This window comes from Limulus polyphemus, unplaced genomic scaffold (genome assembly GCF_000517525.1).
Source record: "Limulus polyphemus unplaced genomic scaffold, Limulus_polyphemus-2.1.2 Scaffold6767, whole genome shotgun sequence".
NCBI classification, from domain to species: Eukaryota; Metazoa; Arthropoda; class Merostomata; order Xiphosura; family Limulidae; genus Limulus; species Limulus polyphemus.
This window is the reverse complement of record NW_013672377.1, coordinates 21,616-43,724: the sequence shown is the minus strand read 5'-3', so window position 1 is coordinate 43,724 and position 22,109 is coordinate 21,616. Positions and strand designations below refer to the sequence as shown.

At 33.6% G+C, this 22,109-nt stretch overlaps 1 protein-coding gene across 1 annotated transcript in view; it reads right to left on the bottom strand.

Moving 5' to 3' along the window:
* Positions 1–12,623: 12,623 nt before the first annotated feature.
* Positions 12,624–22,109, bottom strand: part of LOC106474054 (transmembrane protein 64-like) — a 20,722-nt gene continuing 11,236 nt past the window's right edge. Inside the window, exon 3 of the mRNA XM_013934740.2 lies at positions 12,624–21,441. Within this exon, the coding sequence (XP_013790194.1) occupies positions 21,310–21,441 (132 nt within the window). The 3' untranslated portion in view covers positions 12,624–21,309. The remainder of the gene's footprint in view (positions 21,442–22,109) is intronic.

The window sequence follows — 22,109 nt, the reverse complement described above, 5'->3', positions numbered from 1 at the left end:
CACATTATAAGCCCCACGGTGAAGGGCGAGCATGTTTGGTGGCATGCGGATTCGAACCCGCGACCCTCAGATTGTGAGTCGAGCGCCTTATCCACCTGGCCATGCCGGGCCGGTCACCTGCTCTGCCCGGGAATCACGAAACCCTCACGTGCTCAGTTTATTAGAACATTCGAGAAGTCCATCGACTGAGCATAAAAAGAGCAGAGTCAGACACCCCTCTCTCAATTGTCTCTCACTCACTCAAAACAAAAACTCGCATTCAAAACAATCATACTCGCGATATAATAGAATTCTGCAAAACTATGTTTTTAACATATTTTAAACTCTAGTTGTGTAAACATAAATTATTTTATATTTCTTCATAAAATCTTTTGTAATGCTGTCTGTCTCCAGTTCAAGTAAAGTCCGAAAGTACAAAAATCACCCAAACAATTTCTGCTACATTTGTGGAAAGTATATTACAGTTTCACAAACGAAAAACATCACACACACAAGGTAAAGGTAGCTTACTACCACTATTTTGGTGTAAAATTGGTAACCAAGAAAACCATTGGGCTCCACATGTGTGTTGTACAGTTTGCACATCTGGCTTGACACAGTGGCTGAATAAGAAGAGAGCAAGTATGCCACTTACAGTTCCCATGATATGGTGTGAGACCAAAGATCATCTAACTGACAATTATTTTTGCATGACTAATGTTTCTGGTTATTCAAGAAAAACTAAACAATACATTAAATATTCAGATATTGCATCTGCAGTGAAACCAATAACTCATGGGGATGGCCTTCCAGTGCCACATCCACCAGTGAATAGGGAAACAAAAGAATTATCCTGCGAAGAAGACAATGAATCATCGTCATTCTCTTTATTTAGTGACTTGTGGCACCTCAACATATACTGCCTCATCTGATCACACAAGAACAGCTCAATGATCTGATTCGTGACTTTTCCCTATCAAAGCAGTGTGGGGAACTTCTATCATAACTTGAAAGCTAGAGGTTATCAGTAATTTACAACATGATTACTCAGAAACAGTTGAATTTTTTCTAGTAGCAGAGTAAAACTTTTTTGTTGTTGTTGTTGCCCGGTGTTATATTATTATCTCAAGGAGCCTCCTTACCCCCTTCCAGTAAGAAAAGTGATAATCCATTATACTAATCATCTTTACCATCAAGCGAGTTATTGGTGAACATCACATACTCGTCTTGAAAGAATTTTATTTGTAATTGACAAAAAACTCGATCACGATTAAGAAAGAACAACTTAAAATTCTATAAGACCGTAGTGTGATTTAATATCCAAACAAGCAGGTTGGTAAGGAAGCAGTAATGTAAAGATTTAGATTTATATAAGTTATTAGCTGTTATGGATGAAAATAAAGAAACATGAAATAATATGTCAACCACAATCTTTAAAAGCTTTTGTTATTGGTCGACGAAAATTTGCGCTAGCAGCTCGAAACGCTGCCCTAAACGTCCTAGCCAGATGCAGTCCATTAATAACGCCTTTCAAGTACACTTTCCTATGGCTAAACGTTTAGATTTATTTGTTTATCCATTAAAAGCTTTTAAAGTCATAATGAGTTCTCCATCAGGCGATGGAAAAGTTTTAAGCTTACGATTTATATGAAAATATCATGAAAATTTAAACTGCCTAGTTAGACTTTCAAACTTGAGTCACCCTGGCTTCTCGGGTGACTCAAAATAGAAATGGTAGCATTATAGACATTTCTTCAGGCAGCATGCACATGTACTTACTGCGTTGCATCGAAGTTTTAAACTAACAAAAGCTTTCACAAAAAACATTACATGAAACATAAGAATTAACCTAAAGCTCTTGGATGTGAACATGGATTGAAATAAAAACGAAACCTCAGCACGCCCATTGAGAAATCAAAGTGAAATTCCAAAGTCATGCAATATCATAGGAAATAGAAACATTTGCTTTTAACCATATACGAAACGCAGTAAAATCTCTTATTGAAGAGTTATGAAAGGATGAGACATATCATCTACTTTATTAAGTAAGAAAGATTGTGATTTTATTTTTGTTGCTTTATGATTAACTTATTGAGGTGGGACATATACACATTCGTAGTGTTTTTCAATTTACTTTTCATACATGACATGCATTTGTTAATTTATGATACTTGTGTCTTGTCGCAATAACATTGAAAATGTACATATATATCCCACTAAAAAGACTTGAAAATGTTTACTTTTATATTTTTTACTGTATTACATAAAAATGAGAACAAATGGAAAATCCTTTCTTGAGGACAAATGATACTTGTTTTTATCGTTGTGCACCTGTGGTATTCTCAGATTCACTGAAAAACCTTACTGATAAGAAAACAGATAACAACTTTAGAAAAAGCATTGCAAACTGCATTTTTACTTCTATATTACAGTGAGGTTTGAATTTTCTATCTATTCTTCAGAAATCCCCTCTATATTCTAGACCTGGTGCTCTCAGACTTTTCCAGCTCGTGACCTCCTTCTGTGGTGATGTAAATTCAAGACTCTGCCAACAATAGAGAATAACTGTCGTTTTATAAGGTAATAAAAACCTAGTACAGTAAGACAGGACAACACATATAGTATATCTTTAAATTATTTCATGTTTGTTTGTTTGTTTTTGAATTTCGCGCAAAGCTACACGAGGGCTATCTGCGCTAGCCGTTCCTAATTTAGCAGTGTAAGACTAGAGGGAAGGCAGCTAGTCATCACCACCCACCGCCAACTCTTGGGCTACTCTTTTACGAACGAATAGTAGGATTGACCGTCACATTATAACGCCCCCACGGCTGAAAGGGCGAGCATGTTTGGTGGGACGGGGATTCGAACCCGCGACCCTCAGATTGCGACTAGAGTGCCTTATCCACCTAGCCATGCCGGGCAAATTATTTTATAAGTCAAAACACTCAATCACACAACATGTAGAACACTGAAACCAATAGCTGGTCGTGGCCTGTGGTTAGCGTGTCCGGACAGTGAATTCGAGAATTCGTGGTTCGCATCCTGCTACCAAACATGCGCTCTGTATTTTGAGGCCGTGGCTGTGTTATAAGAGTCAAATCCCACTATTTGGTTAGACAAGAGTTGATAGTTCGTGCAGTTGACCAGCTACCTTTCTTCTAGTCTATGAATGTAAAATTATAGATAGCTGTGTGCTTCTGTTGTATGAAATTCTAAATACTAAACTCTAAAACTAAAAGAGAAAAATAAATACTTTTCCTGTAGCACAACAGAGAGAAAATAGTTTGAGAAAAGGAAGTAATTCTCCTTGAACATACTGATACTTACGAAAAAGAAAAAATATCGAAAGTGACTAGGTGCATTGTTTCAACTCATTGGTCATGGCCAATAGTTTAAGAACAAATGCTCTAGACTGAGAGAGAGCGTGAAGTCACTCATCTCAGCAGGTACTACCCATGTCACTAGCCACCTGATTGGTGAAAATAAGGAGGTTATAGCTTCTATACATTTCTAAACTTGGACACAGCGTTCTCACTAGAAGCAGCAGATACAAGGTCAAACTAGGCTTTCGATAACACCGCGTACATGAAAGCCCAAAACATTCAATTGGAACACACCCCTTGACCAAAATATTGTAGAAGGCAGATTCTTGTTTACACATGGTCCAGAAGTTTGAAAATTATAAGATAAACACTATATAGTCTATGATACCATACCCTCTTCCCCTTTTGTATACTTGTCCTCAAGCCGACATTAATTTTAAAGTTTGAAAACCAATAATGAAAAACCTACAAATTAGGCAGGTTCCTGCAGTACCTTACTTTTTGCGCCTGTAAAAATACTTACACTGCATGACAAATTCATAAGACAAACAAGCACAGCCCTATTACAATATAAAAATAACAATGCAATATCACAATGTCATATAAAATTATTGTAACCAAATGTGCTACAATACCCTTGAATATTGAATCATAAGCCTTAAGTAATCATATTGCAAAATTGAAATACAGTATAGTAATAAGCGCTCTCCTAGATCACATTAAATTACAATATCAAAATTAAATTCACAAATATAAAATAAAATAAGCACTTTACGAAAGATCTCAATGAACATCCCTTTAATAATATATATCAAAATCAAAGGTACAACAGATCAAAATATACAATAATAATCACCTTAACACTGCTGATGTAAGTGTAACTGCACATCTTTAATAGAGAAATTACATTCAACAAAAACGAAGACCTTCCAATAATGATATGAAATAATAATAATACAATTTACAATGCCCTTATGTAACACATTTTACAAAAGAAAATGTTTAAGGTAGATTGACCAATATCATTAAGTCACAAAATACACATATATAAGAAGCCTTTAAAATATCAAATACGCAATACAATATTACCACAATTTAAAAACATCATATTAACAAATACAATATAAATATGTAAACATACCCTTTAATTTGGGCAAAATATTTTGGTTACAAATACAAAAAGAGATCTCTCAATGATAAGGAAAAGCAAACGAAACATAAGCTAAAAAATTTTATTTATAGATTAAAATACATTTTACAAATAAACAATTCAGATTTGAACATACTTTAAACATCACAACATAGAAATGTAATAATACACACCCTTTACCAATGACTAACTAATGTTTTACTTGCAAAACAAGATATAATAGTACGTAAGAAAAAACACTCTTTAACATATACAAAGTTACATATAATTATAAATTCTTTAAAATATCCATCAATTTATGAAATGTATTTACATCGCAGGCTAATCCTGGTCAATAAAACACTTCCAAAAACATTTTTAACCTAACGAGCTTAGAATGAAATATATTTTCATTGTTTTTGTAAATACACTTTAAAGACAGAAACTAGTTAAAATTGATACAAGTTTTGAATAGAACATATATTCAATATTTTACGGTCAAACTAGTTTTAAGGTAATCGTTTAAGTTTACATGTAGCATATTTTTTGGTTATACATGAATAACGCAATTACGGTAATATGCAAAACATTCTCCAGTTTAACACAAATAATAATTTAGGAAAATGTAGGTAAAACATATTTTAGTTCTATAAGATTAAGTATTTTGTTCTCTTTTAAACAAAGCAGTCATTGTTGTGAGACAATTCCGGTTCTTTAAAAGAAATCACCTTTTCACAAAATACTTTCACTTGAGTTCATTATATTCTTATTTGGCTCTGCATGGTAGCAGCTGGTGGTGTCTGCGGCATGGAATGAGCAATAGGAAGGTTTGGGGCAGAAAATTCAGACAACATTGTGACAATAGTGGGAGAATCCTCTAGTTCCTTAGGCTCTGGGTTACAGTCACCAGCAGTATTAGACAAAACTAGAGTATAGGATGATTCTGTCTATAGAAGAACTTTTATTACAGTCCCAGCATCAACTATAGTCAAGCCAAAAGACACCTCTGGAGCTATCAGCATTCTTGTTATTGAATTAAAATAGTGATTCGTAAAGGTAAATTAAATAGCAGAATGAACATGAGAAAACTTTCGGCTAGTCAAGTCGAAGACAAGATAGCCAGAAGGGTCAAAAATTTGATCTTAAATGACAAAAGTCTGGAGTGAAAATGGTTGGTCAACCTGGACTGCTTGTTCAGAAGCTCAGCTAGAAATGTACGTTTGAATTCTGTAATGGCCTTGTCATAACTATGATCCTATTGCCCTGGTTAAATGTCATTTCCATAGATATACGTGTAGTTCACTACGCTTCGCCTGGGATATATACTTGACCAGCATATAGCTGTGCTCGTCTCAGTATTATTACCATATAACACAGTTACCTTTCAGATGCACGAGAGCAGTCCACCATTTTCTGATTGTTATAACAAGATCTTGGGTCCGATGGTGCTTACACAAATATATGAATTCGGATCAGTACTGTATAAGCACTGTTTTTTAGCTTCTGATCATTATTACAAACTTATCATTGTCCTATGACTTCATCTTGATAGAACTTGGAGCAATTACTAATCAATTCTATACAGGTATTAATTTCTGCTTCTCGCCATACACTCACAGTCCACGCTAATATATGTTCTAGCAGCAACTTCCACAAATAGAAATGTTAAGAAATATTCAATGGGAAAACTCCATGCTTATGAAATATATTAATTTGCATGATTAAACATGTCACATCAAAATGAAATACATTAGAAACACCAAGTTTATATTTTGTTCGGTTTCATTTCTACAGGTAATTTCACCCGCTCTTGAATAGTGTGAGTTCATCCGTTACTTTACCTCCTCACTCTTCACTAGAAAACTCCACTCCCTGTCAAATATCTCAATGTCTATATTGAAAACTTTTCTTCTCTGACGTCGAAGAAACTGTTGGATACATCGTATCTTCCAATGATGGTTCACCGACCACTATTCACAGTCACGCTTCTTATATTGTTCTATTAATATTTCGATCAAATTTTTATCTGATTCGTTTCCTTCTTGACAATTTTCTATGTGCAATATATTCATTCATGAATAGCATTATGTGATGTTCATGCATGCGCGCAATAGCACAAACACATATAATCATGTAAGTATAATAACAATAATGATGATATATATATATACATACATCAATATACTTCTAGTGTTCGAAAGATTGCTTCAGGACTTCGTGTACCATATTGTAACCACGGTAAGATAAGGTCAGTTGTTACTCTCGTAAGCTACACTTCAATAAGCTTAGTTAAAATTATTTCAGTCACTATTAATATTTATATTGTACAGTACAGTATGAATCAATGTACACTCAGATTGATATAATATTTAAAAGTAAAATACATTTATTGTCCTAGATAGCCACAAACACCAGTCACTACTATCACAATATTGAGCTGCCATCTGTGGGTTGATCTACCAACTACAGTTGACATCACTAGCGAAAGAACTTTACCGTCAAGATTTATCACAATCTGTTTCATATTCTGTGCTGGTTAGGTCACTTACAGATCTCATATGCTCGTGTAAGTGCTACTTACATTTTAAAATAAAATATAACGTACACAACCCATCTTATGTGTTTATTTCATAAACATCTTTCAGATTCTCACCACAAAATCCCACCTATATGCAGGAATCAGAAAGTCCTTCCAGCCTTCTGACATACATTAGAAATCATTGCAATAATTTTTAGCTCTGCAAACTGAAAATATACAAGCCATTACATCTAATAACATCAGCTGTCCTGGTTATACAATAATCAAGTGGCTATCACATGACGTGCTGCATATACAACATACTGTAAAACACCACTTGATAGCTTGGAAAGTAAGGGTTAGGTCTTTTCACCTTATCAATTTTTATTAACTGCTAGTGATGGTTTTCAATTATACAGACTATCAATATTCTAGGTATTATATCTTCTAACATCAGCTGTCTTATTGTGCAATAACTGAGCAGTCATTACTAAGAAACTGCCCACTAGCTTGGTCAGTAAGGGCTGCAACTACCTTTCAGCTGTCAGTCTACTGACTAACTCACCAACCAAACTAATTAATCCTAGGCATATTAATTGGTAGGTTGGCAAAGGCATCTCATTCAATTATAAGAGCTGTCATTTCCTCCGTTCACCTCTCTCAGACATCCATATAAATAGTTCCAGTATCTTTCTCCTAATTAGCTAACTAATTAGCTCACTATCATTTAACTCATCATTTCCAACTCCAATTCTTGATCTGATCAGTACACGAGAGGTTCATCACTGACATATGGCTTTAGTGAGTCAACATGTTCAATGTATGTGTATGCATTGTATGAATGCTGCAACTCGTAGTTTGATAGATTTAGTTGTCAGATGATAACATGACCAGTACAGCTAGAGTCAAATTGCTTCAATGCTAGAGGCACATATTAATTCCAGTCTCCATACTTCAACCTTTATTCATTCACTGCTTTATCATAGCATCTCTTATGTCATATGCTAGTCTTTCCAAACTGATGATATACAAATTCACATGCATCAACTAATGCAAGTCTCACATAATCTACACATTGTAGACATTAGCACCTCTGTTCTAAGGTTAGATCATACATCACATCCACAAAAAGCTGCATTTCTTGGTAAGACATGATCATGACTTTTGTTCGTCGCATGATATGTCACTATGATGTATGGCATAGGTAATTGTTCTAATCTGTTTCGTCAGGATTAACAAACTCTGCAAGCATGTTTGGTAGTTTGAATTACCCATTCTGTCAATTATCTGGCTAGAGATGTGAGTAAAGTGTGACTTTACCACACTCAACTCCTTACCATAACACATAAAAAAACTGGCTATTGAAATTAGTCCCTTGGTCCACGTGGATTTCTTCAGGTGCCTTGATTCATGCTATCCATTGTTTAGTGAGCGTTACTAATCAACGGATAAGCTTTGGTCCACTTGGTGAAGTAATCAATAATGACCAGCACATACTAGTTAACTTTTTCAATATTCTGGAAAGTAATAGCAATATTCAGAGCTATCATACTCAACTGTTTACCATGTTTACCTTGTTATGGCCAGATGTTCCTCTGTGCAACACACATAGTATAGTATTTGTACTATTACTCAATCTTGGTATTTATGTGGCTAGAAAACCCACCATCACTGGTTAGCACATGTACATGTAACATCCTGGTGGTCTTCAGTATATGAGCTCTGGAGACCATTAGCTGCAGAATAGATTGAGAACCAAATCTCTGTGGTTTGTAACAGGATATTACACCTTGCTGCATTTGTAACTGATGTTAAAACTGACAAAGGTTACATTTATTTAAGCTACATTCTTCAATCTGTAGTGGTTGTTTCCCTTTTGTGTGAAAAGTACAGCCAAGTTAGATCTAGATCCTTCAGTTGTTTTTTTTCAGAGCTCCTGAAGTGTCATTCATGGTATACATCCACCAGTGGAATCATCACACATAGTACAATTTTATAACTATTCTACTACACTGGTTTTTTACTCCTGCATGATGTCCAGTATTGGGAAATTTAATACATGGACAAGTTATCATACTTGTAGACACACCATTGGTAATGCCATGTTGTGCAAGTTAATTATGTACAACGAAGTCATACTTATGAAACATTGTATCCAAGTGCAATAACTAATTCAATTTCTATAGTTCATAAACCATTTCATTAATGCATAGTTCAAATGGATGATGGACTTCCTACCAAACAAGCACTGTTAGTAATTAAGAAATAATACAACTGCAAGCAGTTCTTTGTCATGCAGTATCTAAATTCAGGAATCATCAGTTCATGTAATCACATATTCTATGATGCCCTGCAATTTTGAAAATTTTACTCGAATTCCACTATCATGGCATAAGTATCCATCAGAAATGGACGAACTTGTTTTGGGTATGCTAACATGAAAGGTTCTATTAAAGCATTTTAGTGACATAAATGCATGCTCACAGTCCTCAGCCCATCTAAAATATGTTTTAGCTTTAGAGTAATGGTGCATCAATATTTAAACAATTGGCCACCAATTGTCATTAATATAATATAAAACCTAGAAATCAGCAACTATTTCGTTTCATCACTGGTTGAGGATAATCTTTGACATTTGTGGTCTTTGCAGAGTCCAGTGATACTCCCCTACCCACAATGTGACAAAAAACACATGCTTTTCTAGCTTCAGTTCCAAGCCTATCTTTCTTATTCACTAGAACCATGCAGGTTTTTGGCAGCAAAGTGAAATGTGAGTCCCAATCTCAAGATGTTGTTGATACAGACCATGAGATCAATCATCTCTTTCATTGCATTGCATTCCTCTCAGTGTAAGCTCCATCAGTCACTTGAAAGTGACAGGCACATTACCCAGGCTGGATTACATGATTCAAAATTCATATAGACCATCTAGAATGCTAATATCTATTAGCCAAGTTCAAATTGCTGAACCAATACACACATTTCAATGCATCCAGATATTCATCTGTCTGTGGTAGGCATTAATGTGGGTCATCACATTCACTCATACACAGAACATAGGTGTACCCTCCTTCCTTCTGAAAATCACCAGCAGAAATGGCCAAGCACTTTTGGAAGGCACTGTATGATTTATCCTTCAATATTCACTGTGTGTTAGCACTGGACTAATTCCTATTGCTCCAGGAAAGCCTGAGTGGCAGATTCCTTTTTTCTTTGGACATGTCACTTATATCTATGTGGTCGCGACTTAGTGTTGTCGAGCTCAAATGCCTATCTGATCCCATTGGCATACTCATTCAGCAAATTCATGTTGCTGAGTTCAATTCAGATACTTTGCAATCATCAGCTATTAATATCATACGTTTTGACAGCCATATATTCGTTCTCTGAAACAGTGCAAGAAAATAAATCTTTATTGTAAAGCTAATTCCAACTACTTCCACTTCACTCACTGTGTAACTTCATTTCAATGGAAAGCTAAGTAGCTGTTTTGTGAGAAAAGGAACACGTATGATCCCTGACTCAAAGAGTGAATGAAAATGCCAAAAGTAAAGAAAAACAAAAGTTATGGTGATGAATTAAGTTAGCATGGGAAAGATACAGATGAACAGGGAAGAAATCAAGGAAGTAGAGAATTCAAACATTTTGGACCTACAACTAACATTAAGAGAGATTGTTCTGTAGAAATAAAAAGTTTAATAACAATGGCAAGAAAGAGCATGGTCAAGATGATAAATGTTTGGAAAGTTTGGGAATTACCAATTTCATCAGTTATTTTTTTAAAAGAAGATAGAAAGAGAAAAATATAGTAAGTTTTGAATTTTGATGCTATATAATAGAGCTGAGAATATCATAAACTGAGACAAAAATGAAAAAAATGGGTGCCAGAAAAATTTTAATGTGAAAGAACATTGTTGGAAGATATCACTTAGGAGAAACTATTATATTCTGATCACACCATGAAAAGAGGCAGAACCTGCTTGTAGAAATATGTCGTGGAAGAGTTGGGAGAAACAGAAAAAGGGGAAGACCAACTATAAGTTGGAGTGTTGGGATAAGAAGATAACTGAGAATGTTGGAAGCTATAAGATTAGAGAATTGGGACAGTTGGAGAAGACTTACAAGGGCCACTACAATTCCAACAAGGATTAGGTGATAAGTATAACTTTTAGGTTTGTGACTTTAATCAGAATAAATTTTTGTTTGTTGAATTTATCACAAAAGTACTCGAGTGCTATTTGCACAAGCCATACCTAATTTTGAGGTGACAGAGAGAGGGCAGCTAGTCAACACCATCTACTGCAAACCCTTGTCAAACGGGATAGTAGGATTTATTTAAAATGCACCCATGGCCCCAATGTGTGTAGCACAATTTTTGTGCAGTAATGGAATGCAAAATACGGTAAAAATTGGGCCGCAGTTGTTCCCAGACCAAGTGCTGGCTCTGTTCCACCAAACGAATAACAAGACTTTCTGTAGGTGTAAGACCTGGTTTGGCTACCGAAATTGGGTGCAGGCCAGGGCTAAGCCACTGATTCTTGCAACTGGTGTTGACGGGAACAATTCAATGAAGAAATGGTTCTTTCTTATGTCTCTTTTTCAGTGAATTGCAAATTCTTATGCACTGGGCTTTGTTGTCATCTGATAGTTTGTGTGAATTGTTTGTTTGTATTTATGCAGAAAGCTACACAATGGGCTATCTGTGCTCTGCCCACCACGGGTATCGAAACCCGGTTTCTAGCGTTGTAAGTCCACAGACATACTGCTGTGCCACTGGGGGGTTTTTCTTAAGAAAGAAAGAAACTATAAAATAATGGCATAGAAAAATAATCACAACTCATTCTTGAAAAACAAATATGAAAATATGGATTCGCACCTTTCTGTTCCATTTTTTGAAAGTATGAAATTACTAGCATTTATGCTAATGAAATGTGTGAAACCCAAACTCTTTGTCTATTGACCTTCCCAATCTGTTTAAGATGTTCTTGAATGTTAGACCAAGAAGAATTAAGTTTTTCTGACAACTACTGGATGGATCCGACTCAACCTCTGACCTCAGGAGGTCATTGTCCAACTCTACAGGTCTCCCTGAATGATGGAAATCTGAGAGATCAAAATCATCTAAATGTTTTGAACCACCACTGGCATTTGTAGACACGCAAAGCATCTTTATGAACCCATAAATGTTTTTGGTTGCCTTGTTACCTTTATGGAACTCATAGAGCATGTAATGTCAAATGTGATTCTCATTAGGAATGTGGTCAGTCATTTTGTCTGATTACAGGAAAACTATTTTTGTTAAACAAACAGAAAATTGAATCAAGCTTTTTTTTGCCTGTTAAGTCAAATACACCTGAAAATAAATGAAGGCACATCATTAGAAATGTTTGAATTTAGGGTAACAAAAATGACATTTTCCAGTACCTGTAATATGCTTCAATCATGCATAAAAACCAAATTGGACAAGTAATTCTAACCACAGCTAAAACACCTTTTTCATATTACTATATCTATTGCAATAAAAAAAGTGTTGCTTATCATTATGTTTTGATATTAACTAAAAAGGAAAACTAGTAGGTATCAATAACCTAAATCACTTACTGATCAATTTCCAAATTCACCTATTCCAAGAAAATTTTAAGACTGAGTAAATAATTAGAATAAAAGCTACCAATATTATTTGAACTGGTTCATTGCTTTATTTTCATACAAGAGGTACATAAACAACAAACATTTTTATGACAAAATTTGCACCCCAAAGAAAACTTAAAAGAACTAAAATTAATAATATTCAAACTTTACAGAAACAGTTATTTTATCAACACGTAAGTAATTTTTAAACATTATAATTATTACATACCCAAAGTGACTCAACAACAAGCTTGAGGACTTATAAAGCTTAAAATTCTGAGTTCAATCTATGTGTCAGGCACAACACAAATAGCCCATTGTGCAGTTTTTTTGCTTAGTAATCAAAAATAAAATTATCACACAAAACAAACCTTCTTTACATTTTAAATAAGTACATACATTAGATGTCATGTTGTAATGGTGCTATAATTTTATAATTTTTTTTACTCTGTTAAAGGTAAATATGATTAGGGCTGCCACAAAAGAGAAGAGAGGGCAAATTGTTTTGGGCCCAGCAAAAGTGTAGTTCCCCTTCTCTTGACATGGAAAAAAACATACAACAGGGACAAAAATATAAAATACATTAGGGGATCTCTCTAACAAGAATGAAACATATTTCAGGGGGCCTCTTTACCACACAATATAAGAAACCAGAGACCTTCCTTTTCTTGGAGGCAAAAATATACAAAATATATTAGAAGGTTCATATTTATTACATATGTAAAATAAGAAAGAAAGATCTGTTTTGGGGTAAAAATATATTAAACATATTAGACTATCACTAGCTAAGGAAAGAAAGTTTAAATTATCAAATGAAAATAGGGCACAAACAGTTCATACATTATGGGTTCCACATAATGAAGGGGAGCATATCATAGGTTTGCCCTAGACCCCACACTATACTGTGGTGACCTGCATGATACTTCCCTCCCTCCTGAAAAAACAAAAACATTTTCTTCAAAATATTTTTTTACTTATAACTTCACTGTTTTTAAATGTATTAGTTTGCAAAAAAGTATTTTGGGTTAAAGATTACATACTGGCTGTATTTTGCAGTGAAAATTTTCCTACACCAATATTCCTAACTTAGAAGCATTTCACATGAAACAGAAAACTTCTCAAACAATTCTATACTTTTTTAAGCATATTAAAAATAATCAGTACAAGTCAAGTACACAAAGTTTCACATTGTAAAACATTCTTTCACTACTTGTGTTACTGTTCTTCTTGAATTAAATGAATATACAAGAAATGCATAAAGACAAGAATGAATGAGAACTTTTATGCAAGTAAAAAAGGTATCCAACACAAATATAAGTGTTCATGGCTACTTTATTGTGATATTTGTTCAGATCTGCAACATAGACTGCAAAATACAGTATATACTACTTATTAACCAATAGATTATTAACTTATTCATGACTTTTGAAACACCCTGTACATAAACAAGTTTTTTATCACACTGTAAAGCACCTAAGATAGAAGACCTACATTAATCATAAAATTAATATTTGCATATGGGCTTTACCATTTTATTTTTTCAGGCTTTCATTATATAATTATTTGGCTCATTATACAACTTAATAAAATCTACAAAATAATTTATCCCAGTTTCACTGAATAACTTATAATACTCTAATAAACCTTTATATCTGGCCAAGACCTCTTTTCTGTCTTTTATTAGAAAGAACTGCTTGTTGTCATCAGACAACATTACTTGGTTTCCACAAAATATGATGTATACTTCAAACAAAACAATGTTATTTGGATTACAATATATGATACATTTTTACAACATAATTTTACTTGAACTTCACCAGAAAGTTAAGTTTTGTCTGATAATATCTGTTATATTTAACACCAAGTTATCTGGTTTTTCTTCAGCTTACATGTATCTTTACCAGATATTTCAAGCTGGCCTCTTAGCATTTTTATTTTTTACAAATATTTAGACCTTTGAATAAATAATATATACCTGTTCTTTTGCAACAAATAAACTGCCTATGCTGAGGCACAAATAAGTTATTCTGGGCATGACTGTTTGGTACTTTCTTAATCAAATTGCCCATTTTAATTGTCTTTGAAAGTTGTAGTTCATCACAATATAATCCCATAACTCTATCAAAACATTAGCTTTTATTAATAGGTCTGAGGACAAAAACATTTAATTACAAAATGCACGTGTTTCAGATTTTATTCTCAGATTATCTTTCATTACATTGTTTTATAACAAAAAATTCATAATCTAACTTAAGAAGTTGCTGAAATATTTTCAAGAAAATTTTAGATAATTTTCAATCTTACACTTGTATTTGGAATGACGGATTTATATCTTATTGCACTAACTAATAATGATCCTAATGTAAAGCACAAATATACAAAATATAATTGTAAAAATAAATATATATGGCTGTTCACTGAGACTGAACACACAATAAAACTGCGATCTCATGGAATGTAAATCAATACAGTAAAATAAAATGTATTAAAGTAAAACTGTACTTTCTCACATAGCAGATAGTAAAATCTCTACAAAAATGATTTTGTAATCATAAATAACTTATATTGTAACAGAACACACAAATTTCACTATATATCTAAGTTAATTCTGTAGTAATAAATGTTAACAGTTTTCATTATAACTTGATTCTACTTCTGTGTACAAACATCAAAAGTGTACTAAATATTTGATGTCTTTGCATTAAGAATCCACAACTTATTCTGGAAGATTTAGGCTAAATACATAATAACTCATAATGCTAAACCTAATGCAATACATGTACATGTATAAGATCAGACAACTTTTTTTTTATTTATTATTTTTAAGAAAACGGGAAGAAATATCTAGGGAAACAAAAGTATTGATGGCAGCACCACCTGTCAAATAAATGTTTAAGAAAGTGCCAAGTTTGTTACTAACTTTCCTTTCAGTTTGTAAGAAGGTTCACACAACAATTCAAAAATTAAAATATATCTTCTGTTTACATAAAATACAGAACCACCAGATTCACATATCTAAATTCCACAAATACAAATCAGTAGCTAATGGAATTTTACTTTTTTAAATATGCGAGGGACCACAATTATAAAGAAATGTATGGTCAGTTTGTAGTTTTGACCTTGGAATTTTTATCAAAGTAAGGAAAACAGAAAACAACTATGCTTTTATAAAACAGGATGCAATAAGTATAGTGTCACTTAATATATCATTTCTGTCAAGATCATAGAGTGGAGAGGAGCTTATTTTAAGAGTTCAGTATAACTTAGTTTTTCAGGTTAAAAAATATTTCATTATAAAAACATTTGAAATGTATTTCTCACCAATTCAAACTTCGAAGAAAAAAAATGCCAAAAAATCTTAAGAGAACAATCACCACTTACTGTACAAAAGTTAACTTTTTTTTTACACTGAAAATGCATTTCCAATAGGTACTTATCTCTAAGCTATCTTGATCTTTTTTCTGCCCCTAAGTATTGCTAAAAAATTGTAATGCTAAGCACACCATTCTATATACCCCACAAATGTCATGCCACTTTTGAACATATATATAGCATGTGACCACCCTCCACCAATAATATTAGTACAACAAGCTGTCTCTGATTCAGTGCAAGAAAATGTTAACTTCTGATACAGTCTTACTTCTACTCACACAATGCTAGAATCCCACACTGAAAAGGTGGAGGGGCCAGTGTAGGTGCCTAACAGTAAAACTAAGTGGAAAGCAACTGCCTAGAAATAACTGTGCTCAGATACAAAACCAAAGCATACATGCAGGGCACAGTACTACTTCTGGAATAAGTATGCTCTTCACCCCATAAGGAGGAAATGAACCTGACATGATCGGAAAAAAGGATGTGCACAAACTTAATATTTTCTTAGAGGTGTAATCCGTAGTAAAAAATGGTGTAAGTTCAAATTGTCCTCCATCTCACAAACCAGACCAGAAAACAGCCAGCTCCTGTACTTAAAGAGCTGCTTTATGAAACAACATTGTGAGAACTTTATATTCACAAGGTGAAACAGAAAGTAAAAGAACAGTTTGCCGAAATAGAATAATGGCTAGGTATCTACCCAGTCTCAACCAGACAGACAAAGTTCCACAATCCATCCTCAGCATTAGGAGGTTGAGAAAAACCCACATAAAAATGAAATTAGAGTAAGATAAACATTGTGGCTAGGGCATGTGGACTGTGTGACATATACACACTAACCCCAACAGTAAGTAAACAGAGTGTCATATGTCAAGCAACCAGAATTAAAGAGGAAGTTAGCATTCGGTCAAAACCAGACAAACTACCAAAACCAAAATAGGAGCAAGAAGTACAACAAACTGAACCCAGCATTACAGAGTCATATCATTGCTTCATCTCAACTGTAAAAATAGGGCAAAACCTGTAACTGGTATTAAAAGCAAAAATCCCCAAAACTCAACCATAGCAGCAAGGAAGGAAACCTCCTTCAATTACAATTAACAAGAAGGGGACCTCTAATGCATTCAACCGCAGGAACAGTGTGATGTCATCCTGAACCCAGTATTACAAGGTAGATTCCACATAGGTTGGTCCTGCTTCATCTGACATTCAACTGGGAATAAGCATCCAAAGTAAAGGGAAGGAGGGAACCCAGCTTTGCCTTCTTCTCACTGAGTGGATAAAGTGTTGTTGTATTGTAAGGTAAATTTCAACTTAACACTCAGGAGGAAGTCTCCTTGGTCCACCACTCCAGTGACTAGGAACTGGTATGTGGTAAGGACTCCCATGCCACACTTGGAGAAAAAAAAAGAGAGAAAATGCAGTGGGGGGTCTGAAGGAACGTCACACTGGAGAATGTGCAATGGGTGTCCACAATTCCCTATTCTGAAAAGCAGACCATCCTCGATTTATACAATCAAAGGGTCAGCAGGGATGGGCAGAAATCCCCTTTTACTTTACTCATGATAGTCCATGAGTGTCAATCCACCATTGAGTTAAATTTACAGACACCAAGAGATATACAAGTATATACCACTAGGCATGCCACCGGTGGTCTTGAGAAACACCCTATCTCTACAGTGAGCATTACAGCTCCACTGGTAAATAGTGCTGGTGTGAGTGAAAGCACATCTGACCAGGCAAAACACACCACAGAATGGGATCCTATCAGTAGCAGTAAGAGAGAGTACCTGAAAATAAAACATAAATGAAATGTTGTGAAAAGACATATCCAAGTTAAACGTGAACAGACGAGAAGAATTGCCTTAGAGTGAGATGATATCCACCAGAGAAAATACAGCCAGATAGTGCAGATAATGAACAACAAAGGAATAGGGAGTAGTCCACATTCTAGCCTGAACAATTTACACAAACAAACAGTGAAGACAAGCAGCCTAAGGCATGGTGATACGACAAATATGATAAGAAGAAATGTTGAAGAGATAGAGACTTTACATCGATAAGTCTGAATATGCCAGCCTAAGGAGTTGATGAACCCAACCAGTTAGTGTGACAGGAGACAGATCAGAGAAAACATAAGGATTCCAGGGAATAAAAGGTTGGAAATGTGAACCCTGAAAGGAGGCAGTATGTGCAATATAATACATTATGGAGCAAACTTGACAAAGAAGCCAATCAGGATCAGAATGGGAGTACAGGTGGGAGATGGAAGACAAAGAAATGGGTGTGAAAGCCAAATGATCTTCAGGGGAAAATACAGGTGGCACAATACTTTAGGTTGAGAGAGGTCACATGTTATATACATATTCAAAAGTGGCACAGTTTCTTTTGGGTATTTAGACTGGTGCACTGAGCATTAAAATTTTAAACAATGCTTAGGGGAGGGGGCTGAAAAATACTGAGATAGCTTTTTTAGAGGAGGTAAGACAGTATCAAAATGAGATTTAAGTATCACTCTGCCTAATTTTACACAACAGATACTGTTACACTCAAACAAATTCTACAACAATGTAATATGCAGTGTCACATTCAGCTGTCTTAATATTTAAAAATGATGTGTATGCCAATTGGCACACAAAACATTTTAAATGTGTTTGGTGAAAAAGAAACTGTCAATGTAAATAATATACCACAAAAAAACAACTGGATATAAATATATTTACTTGCATTAGATTCTACAAACTAAGCTAAAATTATCAATGTTTTATGAAGTTGTATAAAACAGCAGAAACTGGTGCTACTACAATATTATACACTGTAAGATGCATTATTTAAAAAAAATTATAACTTCCCCCCCAAAAATTAATGTCATTTGTGTAAATATAGTAGGATGCTCCATTTTATTTTAAAATTCCCTCCAGCTATGAATACATTAAAATAATATAAAAGAAATATCACTAAATTAGAATAGCTTTCAAAATTCCAATAAAATGAACTTTTCATAAAAAAAATATTTCAAAAAATTGTAAAAATCCTTTTGTCAATATTTTAAATAAATAATAAAACATTGATTTCCTTTTAAAGTTAATTCAAATAACAAATTAGTCAAACTACTTATCCATTACCTTAAAGACTTTTACTGAACTTCTTTCTACATGTCTATAATCAGACCTAACTTCTTTTTTTTCTAAATAAACCTACAAAAGGTTGAGTACACTATATTAAAGTGATTTTAAAGCCTCACCACATCATTACAGTCCATGTCAGGTCATGCTTTATCTGATGATCATAAATCTTGTCAATAGCACTGAAGTGTAATTTTCACTGAAAAAGGCTCTGTCAAAAAGCTTCCAAAGCACACCATTCCTCCAGGTTTCGACAATCCACTACTATACGAGAATGATGGTTTCTTAGCAGTCATTTCAACAATCCTTATCAAATGTAAATCAATAAGAAGCTGCATCTGGCGACTTGACTGGTATATCTTTTATGGAATAGTATAAATATCAGTTTCATTCTCCAGCTGCTTGAGGTATGCAATGGTTGAATGGAGATATAACTGAAAACTTTTACCAATACACTGTTAGCATCATTTCCAGATGGAGATCCTTCATGATTATCTTGTGCACTGTTGCCTGGGCATGTGGATGGTTCTTGCCATTGACTGGATTTTCACTTGTTATAAAATGTCACATTTTGCTTACTAAGGTTTGGGTACATCTTGGTGCCAAGTTAATCCACATTCCTTTATTTTTCAATGCAATTAAATGTGAGGCATCTTGAAAATTTTAAGGAGCCAATCTGAATGCATCTTTATGATCTAAATGTATGAATATTTTAGGCTGAAAAGGACTGTTACACAACATTCCCAAAAGTGATCAATTCTTAATAGCATCACATTGCCTAGAAAATGCAAAACAATGTCAAAATGTAGTTTTGATACATATATGCCTTTTAACCATGACTTCATCTGTGGTTGTAACATAATTAGCTGATTTGAAAATTCAACATTGTTTTAATATAAGGTACTCAACCTCTATATATAACGAAAAACAAACCTATTAAAACATTTATCATTAAATCAAACACACACATATAAGGATGACCCAGTAGCACCATAAATTATTTATTTATTAGATTGACACAAAATTTGAACATTATATTAACACCTCAAAACAGCAGCTGAATAACTCAGCTTTTGCTCAAACTTACTGTATAACTTACTGGCTAACAAAAATATACATCAAAAACTAAAATGCAACCTGTGTTATAATCTTTACATCAGACAATACACTATATTGTCATTTCTTGATAATAATACAATTTGTCCATTTCTTTCTTAATAACAACAAAAATGTACCTTTTTAACCAGTTATAAAAGTTTTGTTACTTAAGGCACAAGTGTTTGATTTAATGAATATGGATTTATTGTTATGCTGAAATTTGTAAAAAAAAAAAAAAATTATTTGTAAAACCAACATTTTGTAGAAGCAGTGAAGTTTATAAAAATACAAGTTTTTGTCAGGTAGAAAACTGACCAGAACAAACCATTTATCTGTAACAGTAAGATCAAAGGTCAAGTTATCTACTTGCACAAATGAAGGTAACAGCACGAGCAAAAAAAAAATTGTTTACATTATTATAGCAAATATATATATATAAAATACTGAAACATGAGAAAAGAGTTTGTAGTATTTACTGAAAATGGATTAAGTGAAATGAGATCAAGAAACTAACAACCAAGATCGTAACTGTGATACTTAAACCTAAGATTACTGATTGGGTTCCTATGGACATCATTGGATTTTTAAACATATTATTGTAAAATATGTATGAACCAAAATGCTCACGGGTCCATGAATTTATTGACAGCATACGTGCCACACAAAAAATGCTACCAAAATTACAATTAGTTCCACTAATTACTGCTAGGGGCCCTGTTTATTCATTTTACACAAAAAATCATTTATCCCATATTTTTTGGCAAATTCTTTACATTGAGTGTTTTAACATGCAAAACCATAAAATTAATATGATATAATATAGGACCCTAAAGGTAGTAAACAGTATACAAACAAGTTGGTAAAATGAGGGTTAATAAGTGACATTATTCATAGTTTACTACAGAGAAATGGAAAATATAAGTGGATTAGAACACGTAATTCTATTAACAAATTATGATGTATTTAAACTAACATTTTTAAAAGTTAAAAATCAAAATGTTTTATTTGCTGCATTTTTTAAGTGTCATTTTCAATTAGCTTAATCTAATTTTTATGCACATTTGAGAGTAACCCACATAACATTAAATTATCTTACTAAAAACACACAACCTTCAATACACCCTCAGGATTATTTTACAATTCAATATAAGCACTAGTTTCAGATGCCTTCTTAGTTTTTGTCTGAAATTCCTTTTCCACTGTTCTTTTTAGCTCTCGTCGCGCTTTTCGGACAATACAAATCATAAGACCAACACTTACAAGAATCTGGAAAGATAATAAACAGGACAATTTTGAAATAAGCTTTCAAGTAACACTAAAAAAAATCTATAGAACAGTTCATATTTTCAATTTTGAACCTTTATTACATTCTTTAAACATCTTCATTAGAAAATAGAATGATGAGTGTACATACAAGATATCTAAACTAAAGCTTACAACATTTCAGGCATTTTAATAAATTCACTGCCATATTCATTAATTAATTTCTGCAAAAAAAATCAAGATTAGTTATAAAGTTAGTCATAATTAAACAAGGGTAAAATTAAAAAAAGAACATAAAACAAAGAAAATATTTATAGTTTTTGACATTAAAACATCTATACGAATGAAAGCTCAAATTCAGAAAATATATGAATCTCATAAACCTATATCTTTAAAAATACAGTAATGGAAATGAACGTGGAAGTTAACATTTTCTTAAATCAAAAATGTATTTCTAATAATACTTACTTCCTCTCACACTTATAGCTATTACTTGACTTCCAGGGTTTCTTCCTTTGCCAATCTAAGCATCAGTCTGATTTTTTATTGCTTGTTCCAGTCTTTTATACCCTACTCAATTGCCTTGGCACTATTTATCTTGTGACATTCTCCACCTATGTCAATGCACCCTTTATCCTGGTACTGTATATAAGCACCTTATATAGGTAATG